Raw genomic sequence first — 14,748 nt, forward strand, 5'->3', positions numbered from 1 at the left:
TAACGTTGTGCAATGCAGTTCTCTCAGTTTAACCCGTACATAAAGGCAGACAAGTTGCCACAAAACAGCCATCAAGACCTACCCATTGCACCTGTTCGTAATAAAAATGTATCCTTGCACAGAAATTAAGGATTTGCAATTAAGTGGGTGGTATTAATTGATATGACCATCCTTCAATTCTCAGAAAGAAATATAAAAAGCATTACAAAAATTAAAAAGTGAAAATAAGTATATTAAAATGTCAGTAAATACCCTTACGGATGTTGGGCGTGAGAAGAACAGTTACCCAAATCTGAGACCAAGACCTACAAATAAACACCGTGTTTGTGAAACCATTACACCGCGCACGTGTCAAGGCATTTTCCTCCCGTCCGTGTTAGTGGGAACTGGAAGTCCCGGGGAATCGGAGTCTAACTCCTTTTCGGCAACTGAAGAGAATGATGGGTGAGCTGTGCAATTTTACAATTAACAGCATGCATTGTATTGTATTCTAAAATCAGTTTTTGCAGTATTTGTTGAATAAAAATGTTTCTGTTCCAGTTTATAGTTGGTATATTTCAAACTTCAACTTTATTGGCATGGGAGGGCTGTTTAAATAATAATAATAATAATAATAATACATGAATTCTCCACCACTGTACAGGAAACATGAAACCGGACAGCAAATTTTGCCTACAGGGCATTTGTATGTAACTACAGTACATTTTTCAACTTGATATGCACAATGAAAACTACAACGCTTGTTTTTTTTTCGTTTATTTTATGAAAACACCCTTGATTCCATGATTTCTGGCTGCGCCCCATTAGGTCCTCATCCATCAGCGACTCCGATCCTGAGGAGGGTTTGAATGAGTTGCAGAAGCAAATGCTGGAGGAGCACAGGAAAGCCCTGGCCTCCGTCAACAGGAAGTGTGTGCTGCTGGAAAGAGACCGCAGGTAGGAAAGAAGCTGAGAACAGAACTATTTGGGTGATGGTGTGAAATACGGACATGGCAGTCTCAACCATCCCAGGTTCTTGTTACACAATAAATGGTTTTGTATGGTGTAAGAAATACATTTGCCCCTGAATTAGTTCATTCAACTCATGTTTCACACCCATTCCAAGTTTCTCCTTAGTCTTGCTTTGCTCCTTATAAAACTCCCAATTTACCTTGACTCAGCCTCACATTTCAAGCAACAGGAGGCCTTACAGATAAGGTATATATTGTTTAGTATATGCTAATATGGTTTTTGCCCTTGTGAACTCTCTGTATTCATAGTGACCTCAAACCAATACATTGCCTACTCAGGTCACATGGTAACAGAGTTCTTGTTGCCCTAGGAAGCGCATCTCTGTCAGCTGCAATGAGCTCGGAGAGCTCCTCCCCAAGTTCCCGGGTGGGAGGACCGACATGGTGACTGTCCTGGAGAGGACGACAATGTACCTGGAGCTGGTCAAGGAGCTTGTGCCGGCTGACCAGCACAGTGCTGTGAGTATCTAAGGACATGGTACCGACTTACTTGTGCCAGTCTAGCGTTAATTGTGTCTTTTGTTTATGATACCATTACATTTTCTCTAATAATGTTGTACTCAATCTTGGTCTTTTTTTCCCCCCCATTTCCCTATAACATTCAGACAGGATATAAAAACAGATATAAAGGTGCAGTTGGAAAAGTTTATTTTCTGTTTTTAGATCTTGTGTCCTCCAGAGGACCTGTACTGCAAATGGCAGAAAGAGCGCCGGATTATGAAGGAAAAACGAAGAAAGAAGATTTGTGAGGAGATCCACAAAGCACGTACCCTGCACCAGAAAGCATGCGCTGCTGGGTCAGTACTGCAGCATTCTTTAGCTATTCATCCTATGTGCACAGTGTGGAAAAGGCATGGAATAACGTTAATAACCGTTGCTGAGGATATTAATGCGATTATAAGCCAGTTTATGAGTTCTGTTTTGAACTGGACCATTAGTTAGTTTTAGAGGGCTGTATACTAATCTCATCTGCTTGAGTTAAATTACAATTATTAAACTATAAAGTAATGTCAGTCATAATTATCAAATTGTATTTAACTCTGATCAGTTGCTTTGCTAATAAAACTGAGGTAATGCCTTGTAAAGTAACACTTGTAAATATTTAGCAAGCGGAAGAATCCTGCTTCAGCAGCCAAGCAGAGCAGCGTTAAGAGGAGCATGGAGAGTGACAGTGAAGACTCTTTGACTAATTCAGGTGTGCGGTCTTGGGTTTTTGTAAGTGTTACATTTTCTGAATGGATGATGCCTTGTACCACTCTTTCTTTCTATTTGCAGGTGACTGCAGTGGGCAATTAGCTGTTAGTACCCAGCCGAGGTCTTTCCCACTGGATCTTTCTGTGAAGACCTTTGACTACAACCCAGCTGCTTCCCCGGTGCCCATGTTCTCCCTGTCTTTGTATGACCTGGAAAACCCTGTCTGGCCAGACAGCACTCCAACACATGAACCTCTCGGGCACCTGTTCATGACACCCGTGTGCACCGACAGGTACCCCAACTTGATGCTTGACTTTCCGTTGGGTGTTCAGAATACCTGTGGGCAGGTGTGTCAGCCCTAAGGGGCACATGGCCTTATTCATCAGGGCTCAACTCAAGAGCTGCTTTGTTTTGTTTTTTTAATAGGTCTGTTTTGAAGAAAATATAGTTTGGAATTTGTTTAACTGTAGTCAATGATGATCTAAAACGGTTTAATACAAAACTGTGTTTTATTAATTATCTGTGTCTTCAGTGGTAGCAGACACCTCAGTATACATGGTCACTGACACATATTGAATAAATAAAATAACATTTAAACAACTCAGAGAATGGAATCATTTAGCTATGTGTGCAGACTTGCAAATACTGTTGGTTTACAGTTTCTTATATGCATGTTTATTTTTATGTAAGCTTTTTAGTCTTAAGTCATAGCTTGTGTAAGACCTTCCAAATGATGTGGAAATGTAACCTGACTTCTCAATAACCCGCAGAAGTGAAGTAGAATCTGCTCTGGGAAGGCATCTCGGACCTCCGACCTCTACCACTGCAGTCAAGCAGCCAGCAATGCAAGGTAAGTAACGTGACTGGAGTTAGACAAACTATTCTTCTGTACATTGTGTACAAGAGCTGTCACTCGCATAACCTGTTATTTGTTCTGCAAATGAGTCCCTAAGTTGTATTGGCACAAGCTGCATCTTTGTTTCGGTCCTGATGGGCATGACGGCAGAGATGGCAGAGAGTAGGTGCTTGGTTGGCAGGTGGTTCTGTATCCAAGACTGCAGTAATTACTGATTTCACAAGGTACAGCCTCAGAAGTGATGACTCAGTGAGCCAATTTGGAGAGGACTCCACAGATTTTGACCTTCCCTCCTGAATTGGAAGCAGCAATTATTTCATTTTTCTTATATTCTTTAACCCCCAATACATACATGGCATGCATAATTTACCTCCTGTAGTCTTGAATGTTGGTGTGTTTAGATTAGTTTGTTACTAAGCTTTCTATTATCAATCGTACAACATGTTTTCTGTGGCAGATTGGGATCAACTGGGATTTTGGAATGAAGAGGAGGAGCAGTTTGTTTCTGTCTCTCAACAGCCAATGACTGCCCTTGCTGTGGAGAGAGGCGGTGCCCCAGCCCTGGGTATTGGCTCTGTCAACCGGGTGTTAGCGCCGGGGCCACTGCAGACTCACACAGAGCAATGGAAAGAAAAAACCTGCGAATGTTGGGAGGCAGATCTATCCCATTGAATATGGAAGCCAGCAGGAGAACCGTGTTCCCATTGAGAACCTGTGCCTCTTCAAGCTTTAAATACAGATGCTATTAAGAAATTAACCAGTTTGTCAAAGACTGTAATGGTGTCTGCTTTATTTGTTTATTTTTTAAAATGGTGTTTCAGTTATGCCATGTGGATGTTTTTGAATGAAGGCATGTTAACCATTAAATCTCCTGATCTCTATTAAATCTGTCAGGGGTGTCATTTCTTGTCCATTAGGTGCTGTTAATGGTTTGTTCTACAGTTAAGAAAACACCATGTATTTCCCACTATGGTGAATTATTATTTATTTCTTAGCAGATGTCCTTATCCAGGGCAATTTACAATTGTTACAAGATATCACATTATTTTTTACATATGATTACATTATTTTTTACAAATTATTTTTACAAATAATTACCAATTTTATACAGTTGGGTTTTTACTGGAGCAATCTAGGTAAAGTACCTTGCTCAAGGGTACAGCAGCAGTGTCCCCCACCTGGGCTTGAACCCACAACCCTCCGGTCAAGAGTCCAGATCCATACCCACTACTCCACACAATTGCCCCCTCCAGAGTAAATATATAAAGTAGGCAATTTGCAGACAGTGGAAAATCAGGAATTATGAAGCTTGTTTTGTATTTTGTTTGATTTCTGTGTTTTATTAGAAATAATAATAAAAAAAAATCCTCAAATATTTGAATAATAAACAAGAAAATAATTTGGAACGATAGGTACCCATATAAAAAGTGCAGTGCAGAATCTAAACTCATGAACGGCTGTATTCCTGTACTGTAATCTGTAAGAAATTGCATAATTCCATACAAATCTATTATAGAGACGTGACACACAAACACATGACAGACAACCAGCTGTTTCTTTAAGAGTAGTGACGTCAAAAGGCATTCTACCCCCTTCCCATAACACAATGCGGCCAGACCGTGAGCTGCAACGCAAACGGGTCTTCTCAGCTAATACAAAGCGAATTATTTTTTAATTAAAAAAAACATTTTATAAACGAATAACGGGCGTAGTTGTAACAAACCGGGTGGAAATATGAAGCATAAAATACCAGGAAAATGCGGTTGGTTTTCTTTTAACTAAGTTAAGTTATATATGTTAGAGTTTTGTATCGTTTAAAAATTAAATACCCCGACAATATATAGTAGTTAGTACTCGGGCTGGTAGAAATCCAGAATGCTAATTTGTTGTATATAAATAAACACAAAATCGGATGGAATAAAATAGTAAATACACTACGTTTAGGTCAACATTTTTAACTAAAGTTAGAGAAACAAAACCGTATTAATATGTGCTGCTTAGTTTAATCTAATGATTCTTAAATGACCGTACCAAAAATACTCTTTCTGTTGTTCATAAGTGATTTTAGTGTTGGGATGCTTTGTATAGCTGCTTTGACAGGTTTTAACTCCTGACGTCACTATAAGATACAATACGAGTTAACTTTATTTTTTCGAATTTTACTATACAAGTCAATCGGAGTTACAGCGGTTTTCATTTCAGTATACACTGGATGTGGATTGCTGTGCGCTCTCTTTTTAAAGAGAATTCACTAATTTTGAGGGGTGTCTGGCACGACCTGAAACGAGACTATATTGTTGACTGATTCTGAATAATTTATTGAGGAAAAATGAGCTCCGCGGTACAGCCAGCTGATAGTGCCACAAGCGCCGGAAACACCAATACGAGCAATCCGAATGACGATGGCATGTCCTGGTGGTATAAGTGGCTGTGCAAGATCGCCGGAGTCCTAGGAGGAATCTGTGAGTATAGTACCTGGTATTGTCACGCTACACCGAAGCGACACTGCCGTATCATGCTAATGTATACCTCCTCTGTTTTCACAATCCATATGTTTTCGTTGTACTTTTAGGGTTAGAGGAGTGCCAGCCAATGATTTTATATTCCTTTTATTACCATGTTCTATTGTCATTATTTCTGGTTCCTCTTTCCTTGTGCTGAGATGTTTTTGGTTCTAAACAGGTTTTTAGGCTATACAAATATTATAAATACAAACCTATCGAATTGATAAACTGCTGCATCGCAGTACCATTGCTGTATGGTCTTACTGTCATGAATTTCAACTACAGTGTATCATTAGATACCAGGATGCAGTGCCCACTTAATCTATCTACAGCATTTTCTTTATGATAATAAGCTGTAGGCTACTCTGAATTGAGCCTGCCACTGCCTGCTACTGACTGTACTTGTACTTTCATGCCTAAGGATCTGGTTATGCACTTATATGATATTAAATATCATGACTAAGGCTGTACACGTTTAAACAGTGAATGTATCTGTTTGTTAAGCATTTAAAGGTGTGATTTACATCCTGAATCGAGACTCTTGCAGTTTGTTTAGTGGAACATGTGGTCGGCTGGATTGTCTGTTTGCCAGCTTTGATTAGCTGAAATGTAATCAAGGTCATAATGTAGGCTATATGTACGGCACTTCCCAACACAACTGCCTCAGATTTATAATGTGGCACGATGGAGTCATCCTAGAGTGGCTTACAATGTATAAAACATGCATTGATTAATTGATGCAGCTCATTGGAGGGGAGGGGGGGGGGGGGGGGGGGAGGCAAAGTTAAAATGAATCAAACGGTGAAATAGCTCCCCCTCTCATGGTTGGGGCACGAAGCTGACTTGAATAAAAAATAATCATAGTTTAGCAATTAGTCGTGCAACAGTGTTCATATGATTCTCTTGCAACAAATTAGATCATCCAATGCCAACATCAAATAACAAAAATCTAGCTGGTTTAACATCTCATGTGAATGTTTTTGCAAGAGTGTGTTTGTTCAGTATATATATATGTATGTGTGTGTGTGTATATATATATATATATATATATATATATATATATATATATATATATATATATATATATATATATGTATATATATATATATATATATATATATATATATGTATATGTGTGTGTGTGTGTGTGTATATATATATATATATATATATACAGCTCTGGAAAAAATTAAGAGACCACTGCAAAATTATCAGTTTCTCTGGTTTTACTATTTATAGGTATATGTTTGGGTAAAATGAACATTTTTGTTTTATTCTATAAACTACTGACAACATTTCTCCCAAATTCCAAATAAAAATATTGTCATTTAGAGCATTTATTTGCAGAAAATGACAACTGGTCAAAATAACAAAAAAGATGCAGTGTTGTCAGACCTTGAATAATGCAAAGAAAATAAGTTCATATTCATTTTTAAACAACACAATACTCATGTTTTAACTTAGGAAGAGTTCAGAAATCAATATTTGGTGGAATAACCCTGATTTTCAAGCACAGCTTTAATGCGTCTTGGCATGCTCTCCACCAGTCTTTCACATTGATGTTGGGTGACTTTATGCCATCCTGGCGCACAAATTCAAGCAGCTCGGCTTTGTTTGATGGCTTGTGACCAAAATGTTCATTTTACCCAAACACATACCTATAAATAGTAAAACCAGAGAAACTGATAATTTTGCAGTGGTCTCTTAATTTTTTCCAGAGCTGTATATATAATGTGTGTGTGTCTGCATTGCTTGCATATTTAAAACCGGATTGATTTTGAACACTCATTGGACTGCAGTATGTGCAGACCCAGCATGCCCAACAGTTGTAAACGAGTGTAATTATTCCCCCACGTCGATAGGAAATCTTTAAGAAATTAAAGTTACATCCATATAAATCACTGGTTAACAGGCCAAGTCTTCCATTTATTTAGATGTGCACCGCTTTTAGGTGCTTGGTTATTTGAAATGTAACACTAGCAGCTCTGTCCGATTTTATGATCTTCATTCCTAATGCCTATGTACACAGTATGTTTGGGAAACTTTTGAAAGGTTATTGTCCATGTGAGTATTGTACAAAATGTCACAATTGGCTATAAAAGATTACCAGACACAACATATGTAAATTAGCTTTCTTCAGTGTTGCATATAATTAAAATGCTGTGCTTTAGATCAGACTCATTGTATTGCCTAATAGTAAGAAAAGCTGTTTGAAAATCATGCCGATGACTGGTATAGAAAGGACAATTGTTGGGGGAAATATGTGTGCGTCTCCCGGTGCATAAACAGTACTGGTACAAATTTACAATCGTGCTATTATTGTCACGAAATGCAAATTGCAAAGTCACATGCATGCCCTGACCTTTTCTCTGTGTCTTGGTTGTTTGAACCGTGTCTGAGGAGAAAGAAAAAACAAAACTGTCTGGGTTCAGTCTGCCTGATACAACAGACACCAATCTGAAAAAGACGAAGAAGTTTGTTCTTTTTCCTCAGCCACTAAGCTACAGTATTTGCTCCATCATTGTAGAGAAAAAGAGACTGCTTTGATTTGTCATCCAAGGTTTGAAAGTTCTATGTGTAAATGTTCTCTCGACTAGTGATGCGGATGGGAAGGTTTGCAGTGGAGTTTATTGTGTAGAATTGATTGGTTTTAATCTATTCTTTCAGTTGCTGTGCCATAAAAAAAATCTTAGGGATCGAAGCAGCTAGAGAAAGAGAGGATAGGTGCCAACAGCATTTTTGTTAATATTCAGCATGCAGACCAAGGCTGGGAAGGCTGCAGAGCTGCTACTGAATGTACCAGAAAACCTCTCGTGCTGCTCCTTTCAGAGGGCTCTGAAAATGGCACAAAAGACAGACCAATTTGATATCTAGAATCTGGGGTTTTTTTTGTTGTGGGAGATTTGCACACTACAAAGCAATATTTACTTTTCAAAATCGATAGAAAAAACGATGAATGATCGTCTTAAAAACGATGATTATCGTCTAAAAATGCTGATTAAACTACGTTTTAACTCCCATTAATTGAGACTATATCTCCCTAGTTAATAGTTCTCCCTCTCACATTATTTTCTTTTACTGCTTTTTGCTTGCTGGCTTTTTTTTTTTTTTTAAATAGTTATACTATTGATCTCTCCGACAATTGAAGGGGGACTGAATTGAAGTAATTTTCTGATGTCAGTATTAATTACATGGCACCTAACACCCACCCCCACCCCCCTGCATCTGTTTAGGGCCATCTCTAGTCTAAAGGAAGAGAGGAACAAAACATCTCTGTCTTAGATGACAGTCTGCAACATAATTAGTACGATTTTCACCAATTCATTTTCCAGTACAATAAATAAGACACATTATTGATCATCTCATGATAATTGAGTGTGCTTGCAACCGTAGCATAATAGTTGAAGCCTTTTCATGTTTTACACTGAGTCACACCTGCAGTTATTCAGACAAACCACTGAGATCAGACCTGGACTGCTTTGTGATGGAAGTTTTATTTATCCATTATTAGAATTGTAGGTTAGCTAGTGCAATATTTATTTCCCCAGAGCAGAAGATTTCTAACTGTTATCTGTTTCTGTGGAGTTTTATGGTTGTCAAGGACTAACACCCAGAGAGGGGGCTTGGAACCTAATGCAGTATCTCTTTATTGCCTTCTGTTTTGCTGTCCAGCGCCAATACTATAAGCACGACAGGCTCCAAATTCTGTCTCCATATGCCTGGTTTCTAATCCTGGGGCTCCTGTTCTGCAGTATAACATCAACTACTTAAAACGGATGCAGCATTATTCTAATGAAGTGTCATTCGAGAGCTGTGGATAGATCAGATTCAGAACAGCTACTGCATATTTAACAGCTGCTTGTATAATTAAACAGGTGCTGTCAAATCAGAACGGAGTCATTCATGAGGAATGGCTGCCCTCCCACCCCCACCCCCACACACAGCACTTCCTAATTGTAAACTTCATTATAAAAAGAAGACTGCATATTCATTATTTTAACTGGTTTCCTTCCTTTGCAGCTTGTGCAATTGCAGGAATATGGAACTGTGTCACAATTAATCCATTAAACATAGCCGCAGGAGTATGGATGGTGTAAGTACTCTAATAACATAAGGTTATCTGGAACTAAATGCTTCCCTGATGTTCTCTGCTATCAACATTTTAAGTAAATTAAGTCTTGGTTTGTTTGTGTTCCGTTCTTGTGTGTGTGGTACAGTAAGTTAAAGAGAAGACATATTTTCATACTAGATTTTAGGACCTGTTCTTCAGTTCTAGTAGCCTTTCATAGGAATATGGCTAGAGCCAAATCTAGCCAAATCGAAACTTGATCCAAAATAGCTGATCACTAGATGGTGCTGTTTCACATGAAGACACTTTCTAGACTAACTAACTGGTGTCCTAAAATAACTGACATAAATAAGTACATACATTAATGTACATGATGAGCAACTTGGAGTACAGCAGTCTTAATTCAGACCTTAATTCTCATTGAAGTTTAAGTACATTAATAATTGTGTGTTTTCCTCTGTAGGTTAAATGCTTTTGTTCTGTTCTTGTGCGAGGTTCCGTTTTGCTGTCAGTTTATTGAGTTTGCAAATGCAGTGGCTGCTCGAGCTGACAAACTCCGTCCCTGGCAGAAAGCGTTCTTCTACTGTGGGTGAGTGCTTGGGATGTTTGAAGTTGCTGTAGATTTAAAAATAATAATAATAAGAATTCTTCAGTGCCAATTTTCACTGGCCCTTGTTTTAAATCAACTCTTGATTTCCAATTCTCTGTGAAGCTATGTGACAGTACACCTTTAGTTACCAAGACAAATATACATGTCTTGGTTTGGTTTTGAGAAACTTTCAAGATCGTGTGTACCCAGTGAGCCCCTTCAGTATCCTCTGCTGTGAGCGATCTAGGGCTGCTGTAGCTACAGCCTTCCTCACAGTGGGTTAGAGCATATTTGAACCACATGTGGGACCAAATTGCTAAGTGGGTCAGCTGTCAAGCAGATAGTGTTCCTTTTAGGATTAGGCCTTTAGTTTTAAATGCAACACAAATGAAAGAGCAGCATAGTTCACTGTATACTGTAGAAAAATAAGCTCCACAAAAGTAAGTGATTAAATGTAATATTCTTTTCTTCCCCAGGATGGCAATATTTCCTGTTTTTCTGAGCATCTCGTTTACCACACTGTTTGGAAATGCAATTGCCTTTGCAACAGGGGTACTCTATGGACTGGCATCCCTGGGGAAAAAGTATGTCTTATTAAATGCTTATGTAAACCCACACTTTGTTAAATTGTTTATTTTTGTTAATGTGTAAACCACTTGCAGTAAGCTGACCGACAATATCTATTTAAATGATAAACAGTAACTTAATACTTTTTAAAATTTGATGACTAAACCCTGTTTCCCCTAAATAGTGTCCCGCGTTTAATAATAATCGCATAATAAATGCTTTAAATTTTAAAGCAGTGGGATACATATGGCTAATTTAAGTAGCCACACAGCAATCAGATACTGACCAGTACTTGAAAAGATTAGGTTCTTGAATTGTGTTGAAATAAACAACAAAAAAATATATATATATATCTTTCTGTTTTTACTGAACTAAGGCTGTAATGCATGCAACATCTCCTCCTATCCTTGCGTATACATGGTGAGTCTTGCCATATTTGTAACCAGTTCTTTACCAACAAAATAACTTTATTAAACTAACAAAGTATCAAGTAATATGAAATAAAATGCTGCTATAACTAAATATAATACGTGCTGTCATGCTTCTTGTGCTTGTCCCATTGGGAGTCTCTTTTACTTGCTCTAATGCAATCTGGATCAGTGTATTACAGGCACTCAAAACACTCAAAAACAAAATCCAGATATAAAGGATATGAACTATAGAAAGTAAATAATGTTCTGACTTTCAGTGGAAATATTCATAAACATTCTCAAGGCAAAATGGTGTCTTTCAATGCTATAGGTTCACCCTTACCTTTATACACTTAATCCTAAATTGTGCTGCAGAACAAAAAAAATGAAATCCATTAAGTGCAAGTTTTTCTAAACCATAAACCCAAACCTTTGTCTGAAGTCACAGATGGATTAATCTAGACAATTTCACAGCACCAGGCTTCCCCCCTCAATTGCATTAACCTCTTATTTTAGGGGTAAGTGGTTTATGAAATCCACAGTGATTTATTCCTAAGTGTTGTGAAATGCCCTTAAAGCTGTGGCTTATCCTGGTACAGGTTGATCAAATGATCCCCTAATCTTTTAAAAGTGTTACCTCTGTTTCTCTTTTAAATTGAAGATATTAAAGGCATTGAGATGCTGATGTTTGCCTCTTCATTGTCATGTGTCTTTCTGTCTGCAGGGGGGAGGGTGTGGGCTATGCACGCCTGCAGCACCAAAAACCAGGTGACGAGGAGAAACTGACGGGAACTACAGACGGATTAGCACAATGACATCCCACCCTGTCTCTAAACTGCCTGAACACTAACCGGCTACGCAGAAAGAGGAACAGCTCCACTGTCTACCTTTACAATAGGATTCTGGGATTAAATGCAAAAATGTATTGCAGAGTTAGGGTTAGTTTTCTTCTTTGGGGGTCTCTTTTGGTTCTATGTTTCAGTACGCAGGGTTTCCCTAAAACACCATGTTTTACTGCCAGGTTTAGTGTGCAAGGATTTCAAATAAAAATGGTTTGTAATCTTTTTTAAAGATTTACAAACTGTCTTAATTTTAAATGTGTTTTATACCTCAGGAGAAGGTGCTCCCCATCTTACAGAAAGAATTATTGGAGAAAATGCAATAGAAAGGATTTGTATAGTCTCGTCAAGAAATCCTAACGTGTATGCTGACGAGATGCATACTGCAAATGACTGCAATATTTGGTGTAATTTAATAATATCAATGATGCATCCAGATCTATGTAAATTACAGTTACTAAATGGGAATAAGTTACCCGTAAAAAGCAGTACCTGCTACAAAGAAACACTATGTATTAGCCGTTTAAACATAGCAGGACCCAAAAGTGGTTCAAGCAATGTTTACCAAGCTATGAAGTATATAAGTCTTACACACTACATGCTATAATAGATATTTAAAATCTCATTTTCAGCATTGACAGTTCTCTGCAGCTGGGAAAGTATGGAAACAGGCATGTTGTCATATTGTTTTGTCCTGAAAATGCAATACAAATAAAAATTAAAAATCCACATCATTAGGATCAGGTTTCTGGGGTGCATTAGTGACATCTATGATTTAATTTCTAGCAGCATAGTAAATGTGCTTGAAATCCTATTCTGAATAGTGTGCTTTGTGATGGATATTATAGATAACCTAACCGACTAATGAATTGCATTAGGAGTGTCTCAACACAGGATCTATGTGTAAAACTTTAAACTATGATATTCCACAAGTTCTAAATTAGGACAAATAAGCTTTTATAGTGACTGGAATTGAATTCTCTAGACTTCCTAGGTCTCTCTTTGCTGCATTACAATACCTCTGTGTACCTTTACACACTATAAAGCTGTGACACTTAATTAGGTAGATCATGCTACAAGTTTTCAGTAAAAACCCCAAATGTTTTTTTTTTTTTATAAACTTTGAGAATTTTTAGGTGAAACCCTTTTTACTGTACTTACCAAAAAAAAATATTAAAAAGGGAAGATCCATGGAGCTTCATTGCTAGAGGAAAGAACAGCTTTCTCTTCTTTAAAGCCAAGAGGAAATGTGTTTTCTTCTGCATTCCTGATGTGTTTGCTCAGTAATTAATACTTGTTCTTTCTGTTACGGTAGAAGAATGTCGTTTTATTTTATTTAGCTTGCATGTTGTTGCTCTGTGCAGAATGGATGGTGCCCCTTTTACAGCAGTACAGAGATGCACAAGTCTGAAGATGAGCTTGAATTTCTTTGATTTCAAGGTGTATTGCAGAGCTCAGTAAATGATTGGTCCTAGTTTCCAGATAAGATGGGTAATATAAACAACCAGCAGCCGGTCCCACCTCAATCACAGTATTGAAAGAGCCGTCCAGCATTTTTAAAAAACCCACAGAAGACGTTCAACAGCAAGCATTGTAGATATTCTATTGTGATGTGCACTATTGGGTAGAAACAAAATGCATTGATTCAAATCTTGACTATTTTATACTGCACTGTCATCACAAAGACTTTCTTATGCCTTTTTTGAGGCGTGTTTGTTGATATTTGGCTTCTCAAATTTAGGGCCCGTCGTATTAGACTTTGCTTTTGTCAACAGAGCAAGCACTTTTTCTAAAGACTGTATTTCTCTGGATTATAGTCATGGATCAAAGACATTTTTCTGCATGATCAATAATCAATGCATGGGGTTAGTTAACAACAAATCACTCATTGTATTTAGTAGTTAATAATTCCTTGATCTGAAAGGTACATTTTTCAAAAAAGAAAAATGTATAATAATTTATAGTTTTGTACTGTAGGTCTCTGAGGATCATTTGATAAAACAGGATGCCTTCTGTGTTATGTAAATAGTTTTATATTTAAAAAATAACTGCTTTCCTGAAATTAAATTCCAGATCATTGAAAACTGTGAACACCAATCTGTTGGTTAACTTGATACACAGAACAGAAGTGCATGCAACCAAATGACTCTATCAATATAATAATGTAAAGCAAAGCATCCATTAAATAAACTCATTTATGTTAATGCAGTAAGGTGAGTAATGTAGGCGGTAGCACTGATGAATGAATTATACCAGTTTAGCATTCAGCTCACAAACTCCTGTAAGAGAAGAGATGGGGCTCCACCAGCAATACAAAGCTACCAGCAACTCGAAACACACTGAGCAGTGTGCAAATGAGTTCTACTCAGTGCTCCAGTAAATATACTGTGCATGTGCAATGTATCACGGGGTGACTGGGGATCTAAACACTATTTTTATGTCAATTAAAGAGTACTCGGGTAAATATCTATCTGGGGACTTGGCCACCTTTTCATTCACACCTGTTTAGCTGTATCTGCTGTAAATGGTGCACACTATTCCAGTGCGATGGGGGTTCATGGGTTGTTTTTTTTTTTTTCTTTCCCTTGTTTGTGATCCTGAAAAGGAGTTTGTTTGCTTGTAGAAACTGATTTTAAATTGTGTTCCCCCTGTATAGTGATACTAATGAATAAACTTAATTTTGCCTTTTCATGGAAACTGTGTGAAGCGT

General features: G+C 37.7%; 2 protein-coding genes across 3 annotated transcripts; both read left to right on the plus strand.

Annotated features, from left to right (window-relative positions):
* The first annotated feature begins 113 nt into the window (after positions 1–113).
* On the plus strand, positions 114–3,946 carry LOC117964662 (uncharacterized). The gene is made up of 8 exons (XM_059005278.1): positions 114–444; positions 808–936; positions 1,322–1,469; positions 1,674–1,807; positions 2,117–2,205; positions 2,286–2,496; positions 2,975–3,054; positions 3,518–3,946. Exons 1-8 carry the CDS (start codon positions 239–241, stop codon positions 3,730–3,732), a joined length of 1,212 nt encoding a protein of 403 aa, XP_058861261.1. The 5' UTR covers positions 114–238; the 3' UTR covers positions 3,733–3,946.
* A 693-nt stretch (positions 3,947–4,639) lies between these two features.
* On the plus strand, positions 4,640–14,735 carry LOC117397005 (calcium channel flower homolog). 2 transcript variants are annotated; one of them, XM_033995512.3, is made up of 6 exons: positions 4,640–5,522; positions 9,585–9,657; positions 10,097–10,222; positions 10,699–10,806; positions 11,166–11,209; positions 11,924–14,735. In XM_033995512.3, the coding sequence occupies exons 1-5, from the start codon at positions 5,390–5,392 to the stop codon at positions 11,170–11,172; spliced, it is 447 nt and encodes a 148-aa protein (XP_033851403.1). In that variant the 5' UTR covers positions 4,640–5,389; the 3' UTR covers positions 11,173–11,209; positions 11,924–14,735. The 2 variants fall into 2 exon arrangements, with proteins under 2 accessions (XP_033851403.1, XP_033851401.1); XM_033995510.3 differs by lacking the exon at positions 11,166–11,209.
* Positions 14,736–14,748: the final 13 nt, after the last annotated feature.

Source organism: Acipenser ruthenus, chromosome 31 (assembly GCF_902713425.1).
Source record: "Acipenser ruthenus chromosome 31, fAciRut3.2 maternal haplotype, whole genome shotgun sequence".
NCBI lineage: Eukaryota > Metazoa > Chordata > Actinopteri > Acipenseriformes > Acipenseridae > Acipenser > Acipenser ruthenus.

What these genes read in the sequence shown, in the direction of transcription:
- LOC117397005 (XM_033995510.3), top strand. Translation starts at nt 5,390, where the DNA reads ATGAGCTCCGCGGTACAGCCAGCTGATAGTGCCACAAGCGCCGGAAAC. An exon ending in AAAGCGTTCTTCTACTGTGG is followed by an intron (nt 10,223 to 10,698) that starts GTGAGTGCTTGG and finishes TTTCTTCCCCAG; the next exon opens with GATGGCAATATTTCCTGTTT. An exon ending in CTGGCATCCCTGGGGAAAAA is followed by an intron (nt 10,807 to 11,923) that starts GTATGTCTTATT and finishes TTCTGTCTGCAG; the next exon opens with GGGGGAGGGTGTGGGCTATG.
- LOC117964662 (XM_059005278.1), top strand. Translation starts at nt 239, where the DNA reads ATGTCAGTAAATACCCTTACGGATGTTGGGCGTGAGAAGAACAGTTAC. An exon ending in GCAACTGAAGAGAATGATGG is followed by an intron (nt 445 to 807) that starts GTGAGCTGTGCA and finishes GCGCCCCATTAG; the next exon opens with GTCCTCATCCATCAGCGACT. An exon ending in AGACTCTTTGACTAATTCAG is followed by an intron (nt 2,206 to 2,285) that starts GTGTGCGGTCTT and finishes TTCTATTTGCAG; the next exon opens with GTGACTGCAGTGGGCAATTA.